At 32.3% G+C, this 21,214-nt stretch overlaps 1 protein-coding gene across 1 annotated transcript in view; it reads right to left on the bottom strand.

Annotated features, from left to right (window-relative positions):
* The window catches only part of BBS1 (Bardet-Biedl syndrome 1), a 130,647-nt gene that overhangs the window by 16,923 nt on the left and 92,510 nt on the right, over positions 1-21,214 (bottom strand). Inside the window, exons 3-6 of the mRNA XM_089087266.1 lie at positions 19,137-19,255; positions 15,802-15,951; positions 11,183-11,302; positions 9,766-9,987 (exon numbers count right to left, since the gene is read on the bottom strand). Of these exons, the coding sequence (XP_088943392.1) occupies positions 9,766-9,987; positions 11,183-11,302; positions 15,802-15,951; positions 19,137-19,255 (611 nt within the window). The remainder of the gene's footprint in view (positions 1-9,765; positions 9,988-11,182; positions 11,303-15,801; positions 15,952-19,136; positions 19,256-21,214) is intronic.

Below are 21,214 nucleotides of genomic sequence, written 5' to 3' on the forward strand. Positions count from 1 at the left end.
CCTAAAGTACATCCGATTAAATTTTGAGCTAACCATTTGGTAAGGCATAGTTGAACGGTTCAATAGCTATCCCTCTGGAAATGACATGACCCTTCCATAGTTTCCGAGAAGCTTTCATACCCATTTGTGATTTGCCCATTGTCTACACACAGTATTTGTTATTGGGAGGTATAAGGGAACTTTTCGATGGAAGGGATTTTTGCAGGTGGATTTACATTATTTCTTTTGTTCTGCATTATTCTGCTGCACCCGTATGTACAAGGGGTGCTATGGGCATTTTACAGAAAATAAAATATATTTTAAACTTTTCCTCTTTAACAACGCTAATAAATCCAAATATTCCTTAGACTTTCAGGAATGAATATACAGCTAATTTAAACTGTCAATCTACAATAAATAGTTCTTTTTAGTAGTGTTGGTTATTATAGTGTTTTTTTTTGCTGACGTTATGACAAACAACACGAGGCTCAAAATTAACGAAGTTTTCTCTTTGACGATGCTAATAAATCCAAAATTGCTTAGACTTTCAGGAATTAATAAAATGATAAAGTAAACTGTCAGTCCACAATAATTAGTTCTTTTTAATAGTGCTGGTTATTATAGTGTTTTTTTTTTTTTTTTTTTTTTTTTGCTGACGGTATGACAAACAAACACACGGCTCAAAATTAACGAAATTTTCTCTTTAGCAACGCTAATAATTCCAAAATTGCTCAGACTTTCAGGAATGAATATGAAGATAATTTAAACTGTCAGTCTACAATAAAAAGTTCTTTTTAGTAGCGTTGGTTCATATGGTGTTTTTTTTTTGCTGACGTTATAACAAACAAACACACGGCTCAAAATTAACGAAGCTTTCTCTTTAACAACGCTAATAAATCCAAAATTGCTTAGACTTTCAGGAATGAATATCATGGTAGTATAAACTTTCAGTCCACAATAATTAGTTTTTTTTTAGTAGTATTGGTTGTTATTGTATTTTTTTTTTTCGTTGACGTTATGACAGAAAAACACACGGCTCAAAATTAACGAAGTTTTCTCTTTAACAACGCTAATAAATCCAAAATTGCTTAGACTTTCAGGAATGAATGTCATGATAATTTAAATTGTCAGTCCACAATAATTTGTTATTTTAGTAGTGCTGGTTATTATAGTTTTTTTTGGCTGACGTTATGATAAACAAACACACGGCTCAAAATTAACGAAGTTTTCTCTTTAACAACGCTAATAAATCCAAAATTGCTTAGACTTTCAGGAATAAATATCATGATAATTTAAACTGTCAGTCCAAAATAATTATTTTTTTTCGATAGTGTTGGTTATTATAGTGTTTTTTTTTTGCTGACGTTATGACAAACAAATACACTGCTCAAAATTAACGAAGTTGTCTCTTTAACAACTCTAATAAATCCAAAATCACTTAGACTTTCAGGAATAATTGTCATGATAATTTAAACTGTCAGTCCACTATAATTATTTTTTTTTAGTAGTGTTGGTTATTATAGTGTTTTTTTTTGCTGACGTTATGACAAACAAACACACGGCTCAAAATTAACGAAGTTTTCTCTTTAACAACTCTAATAAATCCGAAATTTCTTAGACTTTCAGGAATGAATATCATGATAATTTAAACTGTCAGTCCAAAATAATTACTTCTTTTTAGTAGTGTTGATTATTATAGTGTTTTTTTTTTACAACGCTATGACAAACAAACACACGACTCAAAATTAACGAAGTTTTCTCTTTAACAACTCTAATAAATCAAAAATTGCTTAGACTTTCAGGAATGAAAGTCATGAAAATTTAAACTGTCAGTCCACTATAATTTTTTTTTTAGTAGTGTTAGTTATTATAGTGTTTTTTTTTTTCTGACGTTATGAAAAACAAATACACTGCTCAAAATTAACGAAGTTGTCTCTTTAACAACTCTAATAAATCCAAAATTGCTTAGACTTTCAGGAATGAATGTCATGATAATTTAAACTGTCAGTCCACTATAATTTTTTTTTTAGTAGTGTTGGTTATTATAGTGTTTTTTTTGCTGACGTTATGACAAACAAACACACGGCTCAAAATTAACGAAGTTGTTTCTTTAACAACCCTAATAAATCCAAACTTGCTTAGACTTTCATGAATGAATATAATGATAATTTAAACTGTCAGTCCACAATAATTAGTTCTTTTTATTATTGTTCGTTATTATAGTCTTTTTTTTGTTTTTTTTTCTTACGTTATGCCAAACAAACATACGTTTCAAAATTAACGAATTTTACTCTTTAACAACGCTAATAAATCCAAAATTGCTTAGACTTTCAGGAATGAATATCAAAATAATTTAAACTGTCAGTCCACAATAATTAGCTCTTTTTAGTAGTGTTTGTTATTATAGTGTTTTTTTTTTGCTGACCTTTAACAACGCTAATACATCCAAAATTGCTTAGACTTTCAGGAATGAATATCATGGCAATTTAAACTGTCAGTCTACAATAATTAGTTTTTTTTAGTAGTGTTGGTTATTATTGTTGTTTTTTTTAGCTGACGTTATGACATACAAACACACGGCTCAAAATTAACGAAGTTTTATATTTAAAAAGGCTAATAAATACAAAATTGCTTAGACTTTAAGGAATGAACATCATGGTAGTTTAAACTGTCAGTCCACAATAATTAGTTTTTTTTTTAGTAGTGTTGGTTGTTATTGTGTTTTTTTTTTCAATTAGGTTATGAAAGAAATACACACGACTCCAATTAACGAAGTTTTCTCTTTAACAACGCTAATAAATCCGAAATTACCTAGACTTTCAGGAATGAATACCATGATAATTTAAACTATCTGTCCACAATAATAAGTTTTTTTTAGTAGTGTTGGTTATTACAGTGTTGTTTTTTTTTTGCTGACCTTTAACAACGCTAATATATCCAAAATTGCTCAGACTTTCAGGACTGAATGTCATGATAATTTAAACTTTCAGTCCACTATAATTTTTTTTTTTAGTAGTGTTGGTTATTATAGTATTTTTTTTCGCTGACGTTATGACATACAAACACACGGCTCAAAATTAACGAAGTTTTCTCTTTAACAAGGCTAATACATCCAAAATTGCTTAGACTTTCAGGAATGAAAATCATGGCAATTTAAACTGTCAGTCTACAATAATTAGTTTTTTTTAGTAGTGTTGGTTATTATTGTTTTTTTTTTTAGCTGACGTTTTGACAAACAAACACACGGCTCAAAATTAACGAAGTTTTCTCTTTAACAACGCTAATAAATCCAAAATTGCTTAGACTTTCAGGAATGAACATCATGGTAGTTTAAACTGTCAGTCCACAATAATTAGTTTTTTTTTAGTAGTGTTGGTTGTTTTTGTATTTTTTTTTTCCACTGACGTTATGACAGAAATACACACGACTCAAAATTAACGAAGTTTTCTCTTTAATAACGCTAATAAATCCAAAATTACATAGACTTTCAGGAATGAATATCATGATAATTTAAACTGTTAGTCCACAATAATTACTTCTTTTTAGTAGTGTTAGTTATTATAGTGTTTTTTTATAACGCTATGACTAAAAAACACACGGCTCAAAATTAACGAAGTTTTCTCTTTAACAATGCTAATAAATCCGAAATTGCTTAGACTTTCAGGAATGAATACCATGATAATTTAAACTGTCAGCCCCAAAATAATTACTTCTTTTTAGTAGTGTTGGTTATTATAGTGTTTTTTTTTTTACAACGCTATGACATACAAACACACGGCTCAAAATTAACGAAGTTTTCTCTTTAACAAGGCTAATAAATCCAAAATTGCTTAGACTTTCAGGAATGAACATCATGGTAGTTTAAACTGTCAGTCCACAATAATTAGTTTTTTTTTAGTAGTGTTGGTTTTTATTGTATTTTTTTTTTCCACTGACGTTATGACAGAAATACACACGACTCAAAATTAACGAAGTTTTCTCTTTAATAACGCTAATAAATCCAAAATTACCTAGACTTTCAGGAATGAATATCATGATAATTTAAACTGTTAGTCCACAATAATTACTTCTTTTTAGTAGTGTTAGTTATTGTAGTGTTTTTTTATAACGCTATGACTAAAAAACACACGGCTCAAAATTAACGAAGTTTTCTCTTTAACAATGCTAATAAATCCGAAATTGCTTAGACTTTCAGGAATGAATACCATGATAATTTAAACTGTCAGCCCCAAAATAATTACTTCTTTTTAGTAGTGTTGGTTATTATAGTGTTTTTTTTTTTACAACGCTATGACAAACAAACACACGGCTCAAAATTAACGAAGTTTTCTCTTTAACAACGCTAATAAATCCAAAATTGATCATACTTTCAGGAATGAATATCAAGATAATTTAAACTGTCAGTCTACAATAAATAGTTCTTTTTAGTAGTGTTGGTTAGAAAAGTGTTTTTATACGGCTATTATACGGTTATTATGCGGCTCAAAATTTTCTTTATAGTAGTGTTGGTTCATATGGTATTTTTTTGGCTGACATTATGACAATAAAACACACGGCTCAAAATTAACGAAGTTTCCTCTTTAACAACGCTAATAAATCAAAAATTGGAGTAGGTGAAATTAAATAAATTTTGAGATATTTTTCAAGAAAATTTGAAAGTCACCGAGAGGAGAGGTGGTGGGAAAAATTAAAAAAAAAAAAAAAAAAAAAAATACAAAATTGCTTAGACTTTCAGGAATGAGTATCATTTTAATTTAAACTATCAATCCACAATGATTAGTTCATTTTAGTAGTGTTGGTTATTATTGTGTTTTTTTGCTGACCTTATGAGAAACAAACACACTGCTCAAAATTAACGAAGTTTTCTCTTTAACAACGCTAATACATCCAAAATTGCTTAGAATTTCAGGAATTAATATCATGGTAATTTAAACTCTCAGTCCACAATAATTAGTTCTTTTTAGTAGTGTTGGTTATTATAGTGTTTTTTTTCACTGACGTTATGATAAACAAACACACGGCTCAAAATTAACGAAGTTTTTTCTTTGACAACGGTAATAAATCCAAAATTGCTTAGGCTTTCAGGATCGAATATCATGATAATTTAAACTGTCATTCCACAATAATCAGTTCTTTTTAGTAGTGATGGTTATTATAGTTTTTTTTTTGCTGACGTTATGATAAACAAACACACGGCTCAAAATTAACGAAGTTATTTCTTTGACAACGGTAATAAATCCAAAATTGCTTAGGCTTTCAGGATAGAATATCATGATAATTTAAACTGTCAGTCCACAATAATCAGTTCTTTTTAGTAGTGATGTTTATTATTGTTTTTTTTTTTGCTGACTTTATGACAAACAAACAAACGGCTCAAAATTAACGAAGTTTTCTCTTTAACAACGCTAATAAATCCAAAACTGCTTAGACTTTCAGGAATGAATACCATGATAATTTAAACTATCTGTCCACAATAATAAGTTCTTTTTAGTAGTGTTGGTTATTATAGTGTTTTTTTTTGCTGACGTTATGATAAACAAACAAACGGCTCAAAATTAACGAAGTTTTTTCTTTAACAACGGTAATAAATCCAAAATTGTTTAGGCTTTCAGGATCGAATATCATGATAATTTTAACTGTCAGTCCACAATAATCAGTTCTTTTTAGTAGTGATGTTTATTATAGTGTTTTTTTTGCTGACGTTATGACAAACAAACAAACGGCTCAAAATTAACGAAGTTTTCTCTTTAACAACGCTAATAAATCCAAAACTGCTTAGACTTTCAGGAATGAATACCATGATAATTTAAACTATCTGTCCACAATAATAAGTTCTTTTCAGTAGTGTTGGTTTTTATTTATTTTTTTTTTTTTGCTGAAGTTTAACAAAGCTAATAAATACAAAATTTCTTAGACTTTTAGGAATGAATATCATTGTAATTTAAACTGTCAGTCCAAAATAATAAGTTTTTTTTAGTAGTGTTGGTTATTATTGTGTTTTTTTTTCGCTGACGTTTTGACAAACAAACACACGGCTCAAAATTAACAAAGTTTTCTCTTTAACAACGCTAATAAATCCAAAACTTGCTTAGACTTTCAGGAATGAATATCATTAAAATTTAAACTGTCAGTCCACAATAATTAGTTTTTTTTAGTAGTGTTGGTTATAATAATAATAATAATAATATAATTCAAAAATGTAGGCCAGAGCCTCTTACAGATGGATTATAGTTGTTTTTTTTTGCTGACGGTATGAAAAACAAAAACACGGCTCAAAATTAACAAAGTTTTCTCTTTAAAAACGCTAATAAATCCAAAATTGCTTAGACTTTCAGGAATGAATATCAAAGAAATTTAAACTGTCAGTCTACAATAAACAGTTCTTTTTAGTTGCGTTGGTTGTTATAGCTTATATTTGCTAACGTTATGTCAAAGAAACACACGGCTCAAAATTAATGAAGTTTTCTCTTTAAAAACACTAATAAATCCAAAATTGCTTTGACTTTCAGGAATGATTATCATGATAATTTCAACTGTCAGTCCACAATAATTAGTTATTTTTAGTAGTGTTGGTTATTATAGTAGTTTTTTTGCTGACATTATGACAAAAAAATATACGGCTCAAAATTAACGAAGTTTTCTCTTTAACAACGCTAATAAATACAAAGTTGCTTTCACTTTCAAGAATGAATATCATGATAATTTAAACTGTCAGTCCACAATAATTAGTTCTTTTTAGCAGTGTTGGTTATTATAGTGTTTTTTTTGCTGACGTTATGAGAAACAAACCTACGGCTCAAAACTAATAAAGTTTTCTCTTTAACCACGATAATAAATCCAAAATTGCTTAGACATTCAGGAATCAATATCATGATAATTTAAATTGTCAGTCCACAATAATTTTTTCTTTTTAGTAGTGCTGGTTATTATAGTGTTTTTTTTTGTTTTTTTGTTTTTTTGCTGACGGTATGACACACAAACGCACGGCTCAAAATTAACAAAGTTTTCTCTTTAGCAACGCTAATAAATCCAAAATTTCTCAGACTTTCAGGAATGAATATGAAGATAATTTAAACTGTCAGTCTACAATAAATAGTTCTTTTTAGTAGTGTTTGGTTATAATAATAATAATAATAATATAATTCAAAAATGTAGGCCAGAGCCTCTTACAGATGGATTATAGTTGTTTTTTTTTTCTGACGGTATGAAAAACAAACACACGGCTCAAAATTAACAAAGTTTTATCTTTAACAACGCTAATAAATACAAAATTGCTTAGACTTTCAGGAATGAATATCAAAGAAATTTAAACTGTCAGTCTACAATAAACAGTTCTTTTTAGTTGCGTTGGTTGTTATAGCTTATATTTGCTAACGTTATGTCAAAGAAACACACGGCTCAAAATTAATGAAGTTTTCTCTTTAAAAACACTAATAAATCCAAAATTGCTTTGACTTTCAGGAATGATTATCATGATAATTTCAACTGTCAGTCCACAATAATTAGTTATTTTTAGTAGTGTTGGTTATTATAGTAGTTTTTTTGCTGACATTATGACAAAAAAATATACGGCTCAAAATTAACGAAGTTTTCTCTTTAACAACGCTAATAAATACAAAGTTGCTTTCACTTTCAAGAATGAATATCATGATAATTTAAACTGTCAGTCCACAATAATTAGTTCTTTTTAGCAGTGTTGGTTATTATAGTGTTTTTTTTTGCTGACGTTATGAGAAACAAACCTACGGCTCAAAACTAATAAAGTTTTCTCTTTAACCACGATAATAAATCCAAAATTGCTTAGACATTCAGGAATCAATATCATGATAATTTAAATTGTCAGTCCACAATAATTTTTTCTTTTTAGTAGTGCTGGTTATTATAGTGTTTTTTTTTTTGTTTTTTTGCTGACGGTATGACACACAAACGCACGGTTCAAAATTAACAAAGTTTTCTCTTTAGCAACGCTAATAAATCCAAAATTTCTCAGACTTTCAGGAATGAATATAAAGATAATTTAAACTGTCAGTCTACAATAAATAGTTCTTTTTAGTAGTGTTGGTTCCTATGGTGTTTTTTTTGCTGACATTATGATGAAAAAACACACGGCTAAAAATTAACGAGGTTTTCTCTTTAACAACGCTAATAAATCCAAAATTGCTTAGACTTTCAGGAATGAGTATCATTTTAATTTAAACTATCAGTCCACAGTGATTAGTTCTTTTTAGTAGTGTTGGTTATTATTGTGTTTTTTTTTGCTGACTTTATGAGAAAAAAACACACGGCTCAAAATTAACGAAGTTTTGTCTTTAACAACGCTAATAAATCAAAAATTTCATAGACTTTTAGGAATAAATATCATGATAATTTAAACTGTCAGTTCACAGTAATTAGTTCTTTTTAGTAGTTCTTGTTATTATAGTGTTTTTTTGTGGGTTTTTTTCTGACGTTATGAAAACAAGCCCACGGCTCAAAATTAACGAAGTTTTGTCTTTAACAACGCTAATAAATTCAGAATTGCTTAGACTTTCAGGAATGATTAACATGATAATTTAAACTGTCAGTACACAATAAGTCAGTCCACAACAAGTTCTTTTTAGTCGTGCTGGATATTATAGTGTTTTTTTTTCGGTCGTTATGACAAACAAACACACGGCTCAAAATTAACGAAGTTTTCTCTTTAACAATGCTAATAAATCCAAAATTGCTTAGACTTTCAGGAATGAATATCATGATAATTTAAACTGTCTGTCCACAATAACTAGTTCTTTTTAGTAGTGCTTGTTATTATAGTGTTTTATTTTGGCTGAAGTTATGACAAACCAACACACTGCTCAAAATTAACAAAGTTTCCTATTTAACAACGCCAAAAAATTCAAAATTGCTTAAACTTTCAGGAATGAATATCATGACAATTTAAACTGTCAATCCACAACAATTAGTTCTTTTTAATAGTGCTGGTTATTATAGTTGGTTTCTTCTTTTTTTTTGTTGACGTTATGACAAACAAACACATGGCTCGGAATAAAAACTGTTTTCAGTAAAGTACAAATGATGGCCTGGCCCTTAGAAGGCTTAGGGGGTGTTAGCCATACTCCTGTTTGTAGTAATTTCTGTTCTTTTTTAGTTGAACTTGAATATTAATCGTAATTTCAGTTTGTTTTGGGATTCAATTATTTATTGACAGTGATTTTCGCTCGTTTTAAGCTTGAATTATTATTTGGCAATACTTTTTGTCGTCTTCAATTAATTTGCTTTTTTAATTTTCTTTAGAAAATTTCTTCTGTTTTTAAATTAATACCAAGATGAGGTCAAATACTGAGAAGCCACTGGAGATATATTCTCTGAGGCCAACGTGACTCTTATACATGATAATGGTAGATGGTAATAAGCTTACCTAAGCTATGAATGTCAGGTCTTGATTCAACTCTCTATAGAGACTTGAATTTTAACCTGATGATGACAGGTACAGGTCCTGTCGAAATTATCGTTGAAAAGATTTCACAACTTTATACTCCCTGAAAAACTTTTTTGGTGATGAAAAAGTAACTTGGAAAAAGTGGTGGAATCATTTTTAAGTTGCATTAGTTTCCTTAGACCCTCAGCGTGGAAAAAAACCACGGATTGTCCACTTATTTCAACAAAAAAAACAATAATTTCTCAAAAGTTAAATTTACCAGCAGTTTGACATGGTGGCTGCCTATACATTATTTGTTAAATATTTTAAAGTGAAAAAAAACTATTAAATGTTTATATTTTATATTTCTACAAATTGAATAGTAATACCTTGCTTGTAAATCCAGATACTTCTAATCCTGAAGAAACAACTAAAACCTTGTCCACATAAGCCAGAGTTTTAATTTCTTCATGAACGTATGCAACGGAATTATATATGTCTTCATTCTGGGTTGTGTAAACCTGACCTCGTTTGCCAGAAAAAGCAATTTTATAGTCACTCTCATACACTCCACGACAAACTAGGTGCTTTACAACCACGGGAACAGCAAACTGAAAACCAGATGTAAAATAGACTATTTTTTACTCTTCTAAACATTTCCATTTGGAATTAAAATAAAATGGAATTAAGATATCGGCAAATAAATCATCATTGAAACTTTGACTGTTATTCCATATTTATGTTCTATTTCAATTGTAAGTGCAAAATAAATAAAATGTACGATCGAATTAAACTACTGAATAAAAATTAATACGGAAAATTCTTCCCCTAGAAAACAGCACATGTACATTTTCATAATTTTAAGGTTAATTATGGCCATAGCTTTACAAGGGTAGAAATTTAGAATATAATTTAACCATTGGAAAGGCATTAGTATGAAAGATATAATATCTTGGCTCATAATTTTCAGAATTTTTCTTCTTAAAAACACCCTCAGCTTTCCACAGAAGAAATTTAGGATTAGATTAACATGAAATATGCATCTTCTTGCCCTTAAACGAAAGGGCATATTTACGTTTTTCATAGTACTACAGCTTCAATAGGGCGGAAGCTTTTTGGGAGAAAAAATTAGTACAAGGGCTATCAAAAAGATTTAAATGAAAATCACGTTGTCATATCTAAAAAAACAGAGTATTTGACACTTTTTATAATTATCCAGTTTAAATTTGGCCATAGCTTTGCGAGTGAAAAAATTTAGGATAAAATTTAACCTTACGAAAAAGATTAATGCGAGCATAATATCTTGTCCCATGTATTTCCATAATTTACCTTCTTAAGAATGGCCTCAGCTTTTTGCGGAAGAAATTTACTCATTGGAGAAATATTAATATAAGAAATACATTGTCCTACCAAAATTAAAAGAGTAAAAACAAAATTTTCAGTACATTACACCTTAAAGAAGGCCTAAGCATTTCGAGGGAACACAGCTAGGAGTTGATTAATGAGTTGGATAAAGATTAATGCTAAAAATACATCGTCTTGTCTGAAACTAGAGAGTTATTATAAATTTTCTTAATTATACAACTTAAACATAACTCAAAATGCTCAAAGTGTCTGCTAAAAGTAAACATAAAGAATAAACAACTTAAAAGTCAAAAATAAACATTTTACAGATCCTCAAGAAGTTTGGCAAACTCCCAGGTACAAGAGAGCAATCATATCAAAGGCAAATGCATCGTTCGTAAAAATAAGACCCTCCTCCCCGCCAAAGGACTAGCTTACTCTGAGGACTTTAAAGTGACTTACTTGACAGAGTACGCTAAAAGTTTCGCAGTCAACAATTATCACTCGTCGGCTTAGCGTCGTCAACACCAGGCTAGACTGATGACGGTTTTTCGCCAAGGTGCTTAAGGTGGTAATAGTGTCCTAAAAAGACATATTAACTTCAAAATATGAGCATAAAAAGCAACAGAGCACAACTTTGAATCTTTGAGACCGAAAATTTAGTATTGATGCAAAATTATGCTTATTTTGAAAAGAAACTAAACAGTTTAAAAACTTAAGTTCCTTGTTCTAACATGTATATCTATTAGAATTAGCTATTTCCCGTGTCTGTTTCCAGCCGTTCCTGGAAACTTGGGGACTGTGGCCTAAGCGAGCCTGTCACAGTCTCTTATCCCTTGAGGAGTGGCACTTGTTGGTATAGCCAAAAAATTAAAATATTAAAACAGGAGCATTAAAAAAAATACAAAGTGAAGCATTGAGTTCCATAGACTGAAAACAAGTATTAGTTTCAAATTATATATATGATAAAAGAAACTGGATTGTTTAGAAACATAAGTTTTTCTTACTCTAGAAGATATTTCTATTAGAGTAAACCGATTACAGTTCAATTTTCAGTGGTGTCTTGTAACTCACGACAGTGTAGTTTGAAACAGTCATCACAATGCTTTATCTCTTGAAGTATGGCGACCGTTGGCGTTAAAATAGCCAAGACATGAAAGTACAAATATTAAATTAAAAAGCGACAGAGAGAACTTACGACAGAGATGTTGAAAAGAAACTAAATATTTTGAAATAACTTTTCTTACTCTAATAGATATGTCAATTAGAATAAGTTGTTTTAAGTTTCTTTTCCCAGCCATATCTGAAAATTCTGGGGCCTCCGGGTCAAACCAGCCTCACAAAAGCCTTAATTCTTGAGGAATAACAACCGTTGGGGCAGATACAGCCAAGAAATTTGAAATATTAAGATATGGACACGAAAAAAAGAACACAGCTTAGCTTATAATCTATAAAACTTAAAACTAGCATCATTCTGAAATTATGTTTACATTAATAGGGAAATTTCTGTACTGGTCGGATGGTTAGTACACACAATTCACAAGTAATGGGCTCCTGGTTCAAGTCCCACTGGTTGCTATTGTTTGGTTGAAGATGTGGGTCGGGGTTTTTCCCTCCAAGACAAGCCAAAAGTATACCCAACTTATACTCAGTATAAAGTATACTAAGAGCAGTATAGGGGGAACACGGGAAGCGTTGGATGATTTGCCTTTAACTATGCATAGTACTCCCGACCAAAGGCAGAGTATCAGGAGATAAGAACTTGCGCTTCGCGGACATCATTGGTCCATTTTATTACGATTTCTTTTTTGAAAACAAAACAAAACATTTAGAAAAATATAAATTTTCTATCTGTAGTAGACATTTCTCACTGCTTAAGTTATTTCCAATTTTTAAGAGTTTCCCACGCTGTTCGTATGGAAACTTTGAGGACTAAGGGTCAAATCTCTGTGACGAAAGAATAGCCTTTTAGAAAAAATATCCCTTGGTATACAAAAAATTGACGTAGCAAAGCATAGAATTTTTATACTAAAAACTACCATTAGTCTTTCTTTATGTTTTTCTAGAAACAGAGTTTTCTTAATCCAAATACAAATTTGTACTAGAGTACACCATTTCGAGTTTCTGGTAGTCCCCCAAGCTAATTCCCTGGAATCTTTGTGGACCGTGGGCCAAATCTGCGTGATTATCCTTTGAGGAGTGAGGACCCTTGAGATAACCATAGCCAGTAGACAAAAATACTTTGAAAACGAGTATAAGATTAACGAAAGGGACACATCAGAGCTCAAAAATTTTTGAACTAAAAACTAGCATTATTTAGAAGGTATATTCATGTTGAAAAGAGCCTAAACATCCTAGAAAAGATGGGAATGCAAAAACAAAAAGGAATGCTAAATTTCTTAGGTGACAGTATCATACTTCACATAGCTCTACTTACCTGGGTAGCTTTATTATTGAAAATGCTTGATGGAGTGAAGATATCAAACAGTTTGTGGTAACAAACTGTAAGTAAGGAGCGACCCAGCTCAATAGTAACTAAAACTCTAAAAAACGGAATTTTGATATCAATAGATACATCAAAAGAATCAAATTTTAATTCTGATTTCAAATATATAAGTTTCATCAAGTTTAATCTTACCTATTAAAGGTTACGCGCCTAAGAAAATTTGGCTTATTTTGGAAAAAAGGGGATTAGACCCCCTAAAAATTATAGAACCTTAATGAAAATCACACCATCATATTCAGCGTATCAGAGAACCCTACTGCAGAGGGTTCAAGCTCATATCTACAAAAATGTGGAATTTTCCATTTTTGGCCAGAAGAAAGATCACGGATGCGTGTTTATTTTTTTTTATTTTTCCCAGGGGTAATCGTATTGACCCTGCGGTCCTAGAATATCGTGAGAGGGCTCATTCGAACGGAAATTAAAAGTTCTAGTGACCTTTTTAAGTGACCAAAAAAACTGGAGGGCAACTTGACCGCCTCCCATGTTCATTTTTTTCCCGAAGTCACCCAATCAAAATTTTGAGACAGCCATTTTGTTCAGCATAGTCGAAAATCTAATTAATATGTCTTTGAGGATGACTTAATCCCCCACTGTCCCCAAGGAAAGGGCTGCAAGTTATAAACTTTGCCCATTGTTTACATATAGCATTGGTTATTGGCAAGTATACAGGCATTTTCAGGCGGATTTTTTTTCTAGTGGTGGGTCGGGGTTAGAGTAGGGGTTACGTGGGAGGATCTTTTCATGGAGGATATTTCCTTGGGGCAAGGGACATTTCTATGAAGGGGGCGCCAGTTTTCCTAGCATTATTGAAAAAACGATCAGATATTAAATAAAAAACAAGGTTTTTTCAACTGAAAGTAAGAAGCAACATTAAAACTTAAAACGAACAGAAATTATTGTGTATATGAGGGGGTTCGCCCTCTAGTCAATACCTCGCTCTTTACGCTACAGTTTTTTTCAGTATTTTCAAAAGAGCTATCTATTCTAATTAATCGGCCTTTGTGATTCAGGGGCTTGTGATTCGGACAAAATTCGAACTTTAGTGTAAAGAGCGAGGTATTGACTAGGGAGTGAACTTCCTAATATACGTAATAAAAACATACAAATATAGAAATTCGTTACGTAAGTTAATTCGTAAGTTACGTCAGACAAAAATTTCGAGAACGCCAATTAGCTAAAAAAGGGAAAATTAATATGCGAATTTCGTTTTAATTATTCCATGTACGGTGAGCCAAAATCAAAGCTGCATTAATTCAAAAACGTTCAGAAATCAACTAAAAAAAAACAAGTTTTTTTTTAACTGAAAGTAAGGAGCGACATTAAAACTTAAAACGAACAGAAATTATTCCGTATATGAAAGGGGCTTTCCCCTCTTCAACACCTCGCTCTTTACGCTAAAATTTTCATTGTTTTAAAAAATAAAGTTGTGAGACAGAGTCAAACTTTAGCGCAAAGAGCGAGGCGTTGAGGAGGGGAAAGCCCCTTTCATATACGGAATAATTTCTTTTCGTTTTAATTTTTAATGTGGCTCGTTACTTTCAGTTAAAAAAAACTTGTTTTTTTTTTAGTTAATAAAAGTAGAATCGCCAAGGCTCAGGGTGTCTTTTCACAGTTGAAAAAACTTTTGAAGAATAGAAAGATGATTCTGCGAACCAAGGCTAAAATATTAGAAGCTATGATGATGATAGGGGCTAAGTATGGTTCCAAAATGTGGGCGCTTCAGAAAACGGAGGAGGACTTAATAGATGTATTCTAGAGTAATTAACTATGAATAGTTTTGGGTACCTGTTTGACACATCGTATATCAAACAGCAGGCTTTGCGAAACATGTGGTTCTATTCCACTTTTTAGGGCTATAATGAGAGAAAGGATGACCTGGCTAGGGATTGTTTTGTGGATGAAGGGTAACAGGTTGCCAAAGATCATTTTTTTCGGCTATCCATCTAGTGCCAAACGAAAAGCAGGTTGTCCCTGAATGGGTGGGGAAGAGTTCATAAGGAAGGCTTTAAAGGAAATTGGAAATATTTGAGAGGAAGTAAAGAGTGGATCCTTGAATAAATTGAAGCGGAGGAGGAGCATACACTGCTGGGTTGGTCTCATGTGGCTTGGTGCTATCATGGTTAAACTGGAAATTCCGAGGTTGCATTCGTATTTCGTCCGTTTGGAAACTCGTCGCAGCATTATGACACATTGTTCCATTCGCAGACTAATCAATTTCAGTTAAACAGGCATTGATTAATCCAGGCCTGTATACAACTAACTGATAACATTTGTCTTAAGCCGTTGAAATTATATCCCTTAAATTTAAATGAAACAAAATAAAAATTTGAATTCACAAACACACACTTACAAGGCTTGTTATAAACATGCATAACCCCAAGTATAATCACCAGAATGCAGATACCTACACAGTTAGTGGGAAGTTAGCATAACATGAAATGAAAGTACAGGCTTATACTAAATTAATTATCGGATATTGATATTATATCGAATAGCGGTCTCGATTTCAGCTCATCACACCGATGTTCTCGCCCTTCGTCATATTTAATCGCTAAAATGTAGTAGGGATACTTACTTGTGGTGCAGACTTATATGATGTTATCATTGCGTATCTATCACCCTCGTTTGCTAAACTCAAGGACTGAACGAAAAGAGATAAACTTATGCCATCTAGCAGAAGTCTACTCATCTCTTCAACCTTTTCATTAGACTTCGATTGCCTTGCCTATAATCACAAGAGAATTGGTATTTCAAAAGGCATTATATTACTTATTTCGTCAAGTGGGGTGTTTAGCCTATGTTTTTGAGAACATAATTTTCTATCGATCGTTTCGATAAATTTTACTCTATTTATTTCACTATCAAGATGCTTGATTATTTCTTGAAAAGTAGATTTGAACTGTCTCACTTTTAAAAATAAACAGAAAAACTTTTGTATCAAACCGTTTTTGTCGGATCTCTGATGCTCCGAAAAAAAATGCAAAAAACTTTAATGTCAGTCAAAAATCCAAAACACATTTATAAGTTTTTATATGTTCTTCAGAAATATTTAAGATAGATAAGAAGATAAGATATATATTTATTGGAAAAAAGACTATCACAAACCCTACTGGGCCGAATTCACATTTCTTAGTAAAAAAAATACAATAAAAACATATAGTTACCACTGCAACAAAACACAACAGGTAACAGTCAGAAAATACAAAATACAAAAAATCATAAATATAGGTCATAAATATAAAATATTTTATAGGTCATAATATAAAAAGATAAAAAAGAACAAGTAAAATAATGAACTTTTAAAAAACTAAAAAATAATACTTGCAAAATAATTTAACTTTTTGGCAAACTTACGTGACATGATTTTGGTTGATTTTATTTGTATAAAAGGAATAAAAGTGTTTTTTAGAACGTAAGGTAGAAAAGGGTATGGGAGAAAGGATGGGGATGGGTTGGCATACTATATGGGGGTGGCGATTTCTTATGGGTGAGTGGCGGCTAGGAACGAGGTTTTCAGTACGGGTGTTTATCTGTGCTGACTTTCCAAAACGGAGGCACAAATTTTTTCTTCTGGACTCGAGGGTATCAAGTTTTGAAGTTTTAAGGAGGTAGGAAAATGGGGCCTTGCCTTCTTTATACATAATCCTCAGGGCTCTTTTTTGAATATTTCCAAATTTTTTGGTTGCTTCAATTGAGAGACCTGCATGCCAGACAGTACAAAAATACTCGAACAAAGGACGTATAGAAGAAATATATAACTCATTCTAAGTTTATTCAGAAGTTTCAGAAGAGAAAGTAACAAGTTTGCTTGACGGAGGATGTTATTTACATGGGTGTCTCACTTCAAATCAGAAGATATGGTAACACCTAGGAGTTTAAAGCAAGTAGCCGAAATCCCAGGAGGAACATGATGATGGAAAAGAGGAGGGGACTTGAGGAAAATGACAGATACTCTGGTGGATTTACAAGAATTAGCCGTCATATCAAGAGAAGAAGCCTCGTCTGCAGTGTCATGGAGGATACCCATTGGATTACTGTAAAACATTTGTATAACACGTCTCTACAACTGTTAGGTCGTTGAAAAATTTTCATCTGTCAGGGTAATTCATTGAACGGCCGTTGATCATGACGGAAAACAGGAGAGGGCCAAGAATAGTACCTTGGGGAATACCATTGTGAATGCGAGGGTGGCTGGAATACCAATTTTGATATTTGACTGCCTGTGATCTGTTTGAAAGAAATGAGGCAACGATCCTGACTAAAAAGTGTTTCGACTTTGAATTCTTCGATAAGTTTCTCTAAAACGATATTATGGTAACCTGAACGAAAGCATTTTGTAGGTCAACATAAATTAGCTTTAGCCAGAAGTTCGGTCTTTCAAGTAGTCTCCCCGTGGAGTCAGCGAGGTGGATAAGGAAATGTGAGGTTGATGTACATTTAAGATTTCCAAACTGCCTAGGATCAACGAGGGGATGGACTTGGTCCCTGAGCCAGTCAGCAAGAAAGCTTTCATATAATTTTGAAAAGATAGAAGTCAGAGATATTGGACGAATGCCCTCAACAAATTTCTTTTGTTGTTTTTTTTTTGTGTGTATTAAAAACGAGGAGGAACCTGAAAACAAAGTCTGATTTTTTAAATAGTTCAAGAGTAAATTTTCACAGCCCTACTTGTATTTAACAACTAGGAAAAACTGGGAATTCAATTTTATGAAAAAAAACCTTCATTTGCAATACTACAGTTTTAACTGCAGCAGGTTTAAAATTTAAAAAGAAGAAACATAGGTGAAAATCTGCAAAAAGTATATAAACCAAAAATGTATGACACCAAACAGCTAAGGAAGTGTAGCTTTCTTTTTAAAGTTTGTATCTTTGCAAGGATTGCATCTTTGGCAATCAACAGTTATTTAATGTTTGAGTTTTACGGACACAAAGCGTTGTCAAATTCAATAAATTAGTTTTTATTATTAATTCTTACGATTCAACGTGGCAGCGCTGCCGAAAATTAAGTGATGTTCTTCAAACTAGATAATTTTTAAACAACTAAAATAAGTAACTTAGAAATATTAGTATTCAGGCATGAATAGACATAGATGGTTCCAGGGGGCGAAAATGTTCTTTTTTGATGTCCAGGGTACTTGACGGAGGAGGAGTTGATATAGGTTTTTTTTTTTGAGAAATTGATGACGGATTGTTTTGGGTACCCCACTGACTGAACGTATCTCAAATAGTAAGCTGTAAGAAAAATGGGGTTCAACCCCGTTTTCTAGGGCTATGATGAGAGCGAGGATGAGATGTCTAGAACATGTTCTTCGGGCAAAGGATGACGTATTATCAAAGACTAACCTTGTTGTCCAACCGTCTAGGAAAAATAGAAAACTATATCCCGCCCCGGTTGGGGCGGGAGGATATCGTAAGAAAATATTTAAGGAAAATAGGAGTTTCTTGGGAGGGTATAAAGAGGGAGGTTTCGAATAGATTTGGATGGAGGAGGAGCGTGCGTAGGTATGTAGTAGTAGTTATAGTAGTAGTAGTAGTAGTAGTAGCAGTAGTAGTAGGTACTTACTTAAACAAATATCAAATATATTTGTTTAGTTTGTACAGGGGTTCCACTGGGCATGGATTCTTGAATTTTTGGGATTCATTCGTGCATGGATTTAGGGACTCCTTTAACTTATAATTAACCCCTTGCCGCATCTGGATTCTAAAAGTTTAGCACAAGCTCAAATCTGCCACTAACCCATTTTCATCAAACAAAATTGATGCAAGAGGACCTTTGCCTACTTCCACGGAACTTACAACTATATTAACATGTAAATTGATTTCTAAACTGAATTTCAACACCTTGTATAAGAAGTTTGTCTTTGAGACAATAATTAAAAAGGAGCTTTCTTTTAACATTGCTCCACTTACCTTCGTTAGAATTTCTTCTTCGTGTTCAGGAATTTCAATGGCAGGTATTTTAAATTTGAAGAACGGCTTCATTAATTTGTACAAGTATAACACATCTTTGCAAGCAACTGCTACTATGCCTAGAATGATTTATATTTAAAAAAAAATGATTATATATATTTCTATTAATTTTCATTACTGTGGTGGTTAAACTTAAAAGGCGGAAGGACACTTCTTCTATAAAATGTTTGAGTTTATTTGGTCCCAAAGTCATTGGATCCAGTTGCCCGACGCTGGCAATGGAGTAAGTACAAGTTAAAGGAATCCCCACATCCACGCAGGAATGAATCCAAAAAATTCAAGTTCTTTAGAACTTTTAAAAAAGTTTATTGTTCCAATCAAAGGGTCCTTGTGTTTCAGGAGTCATTCTTAAATAATTTGAACCAAAAGTCAAATTTTAGCCTAAAGAACGAGGAATTGAGAAGGGGAGAAGCCCCCATCACATATGCATAAAGTTCTGTTTGGTTTAAGTCTTGATGTTGTTCCTAACTTGTATTTGAAAAAAAACTTGTTTTTTTAAATTTCTGATCCTTTTTAAATAATGCCGGGAAATCCGGCTCCTCCTCAATGCAATATTCCTTCCCTCCACGAATGATCCACCCATGGAAATTTCTTCCAACGTAAAACACGCCCTGCTCCACCAGGAAAATTCCCCTAGGCAATTTCATTCTAGCTGAAAATTCCCTTTGGAGAATTCATCCCGTAGGAAACTCATCCGTAAAGAATTTTCCCGTAGAAAATTCCATCCCCCCTACGGAAAGATAGACTAGATAATTCCAGTCCGGTAAGAATCCACCCAGACAGCTTCCCTTAACATCTCTGCATGTAAGATTAAGTCGGCAAAGAGAAACTAAGACAAATAAAAAAAATTTCATATAGGAATTCTGACAAATACCTACAGTGTAAAATTTCCCCTGGAAAGTTTACCCTTCGGAAACTTCTCTCTCCACGTAAATTTTCCCTGTGGAAACTCCCCCAGAAGCAAATTCACCTCCGCGACTTCACCAACCGAAAATGTCTGTTTACTTCCCAATAACAAATGCTATATTTAAACAATGGGAAAGCTTCATGACTTACATATCTTACCCTAAGGACTGTGAAGGGTCATGTTATCCTAAAGGCATAGTTACTGGACTCTTCAAATATGCTGAACAAAACGACTATCTGAAAATTTTGATCGGACAACTTTAAGGGAAAAAAGGAAGTGGGAGGGGGCTATTTGCCTTCCAATCTTTTTGATCATTTAAAATAGCACTAGAACTTTCATAATTTAGGTTCGAGTGAGCCCTTTTGCGATATTTTAAGACGATTGGTTCGATGCGATCACACTTGGGGAAAACAAACAAACAAACAGATAAACACGTAACCAGGATCTTTCCTCAGGCAAAAAATAGAAAATTCCACATTTTGCAGATTGGAGATTGAAAATTCTACAATAGGGTTCTTGTATACTCTGAATCTGATGGGGTTATTTTCATTAATGTTTCTTTACTTTTACTGGGTGTTTCCTCCTTTTTTGAAAATCAGGCAAATTTCTCAGGCTTGTAGGCTTAGATGGGTAAATCTAAACTTAATGAGTCTTATAAATTTTGAATTAGCCTAATAAGTCAATTCTTTTGATATATCTATTGATATAAAAATTCCTTTTTTCAGAGTTACGGTTACTATCGAGCCGCATCGATCCTTACTTGAAGTTCGTTACCACGAACTGTTTGATTTAAACCAATAGCAATTCAGACTTCTTCAATACTAGAATACATTATAAAAATTAGAACACTGTTCTAATCTAGCACTAATACCACTTTTCGTTTATTACTCTTTGTTTGCCTTTTGAGACATGCTACTATACCAGTAGCTCCCAACCGATTTCAGACTGAGGCATTTCTAAAAGCTGATGACACCCCCCCCCCTCTTGATATTTAAATTTTTATATTCAAAATTGTACGTGTATTCACCAGAAGGAAGACTAAAAGGCCATTAACTTGGTATCTTTTTTGAGAGCGTCCTCTGGACATGTTCTACACTAATGAAAAATATTG

This window comes from Artemia sp. Qi Xiang Cuo, chromosome 3, assembly GCF_049724085.1.
Source record: "Artemia sp. Qi Xiang Cuo chromosome 3, ASM4972408v1, whole genome shotgun sequence".
Taxonomy (NCBI): domain Eukaryota; kingdom Metazoa; phylum Arthropoda; class Branchiopoda; order Anostraca; family Artemiidae; genus Artemia; species Artemia sp. Qi Xiang Cuo.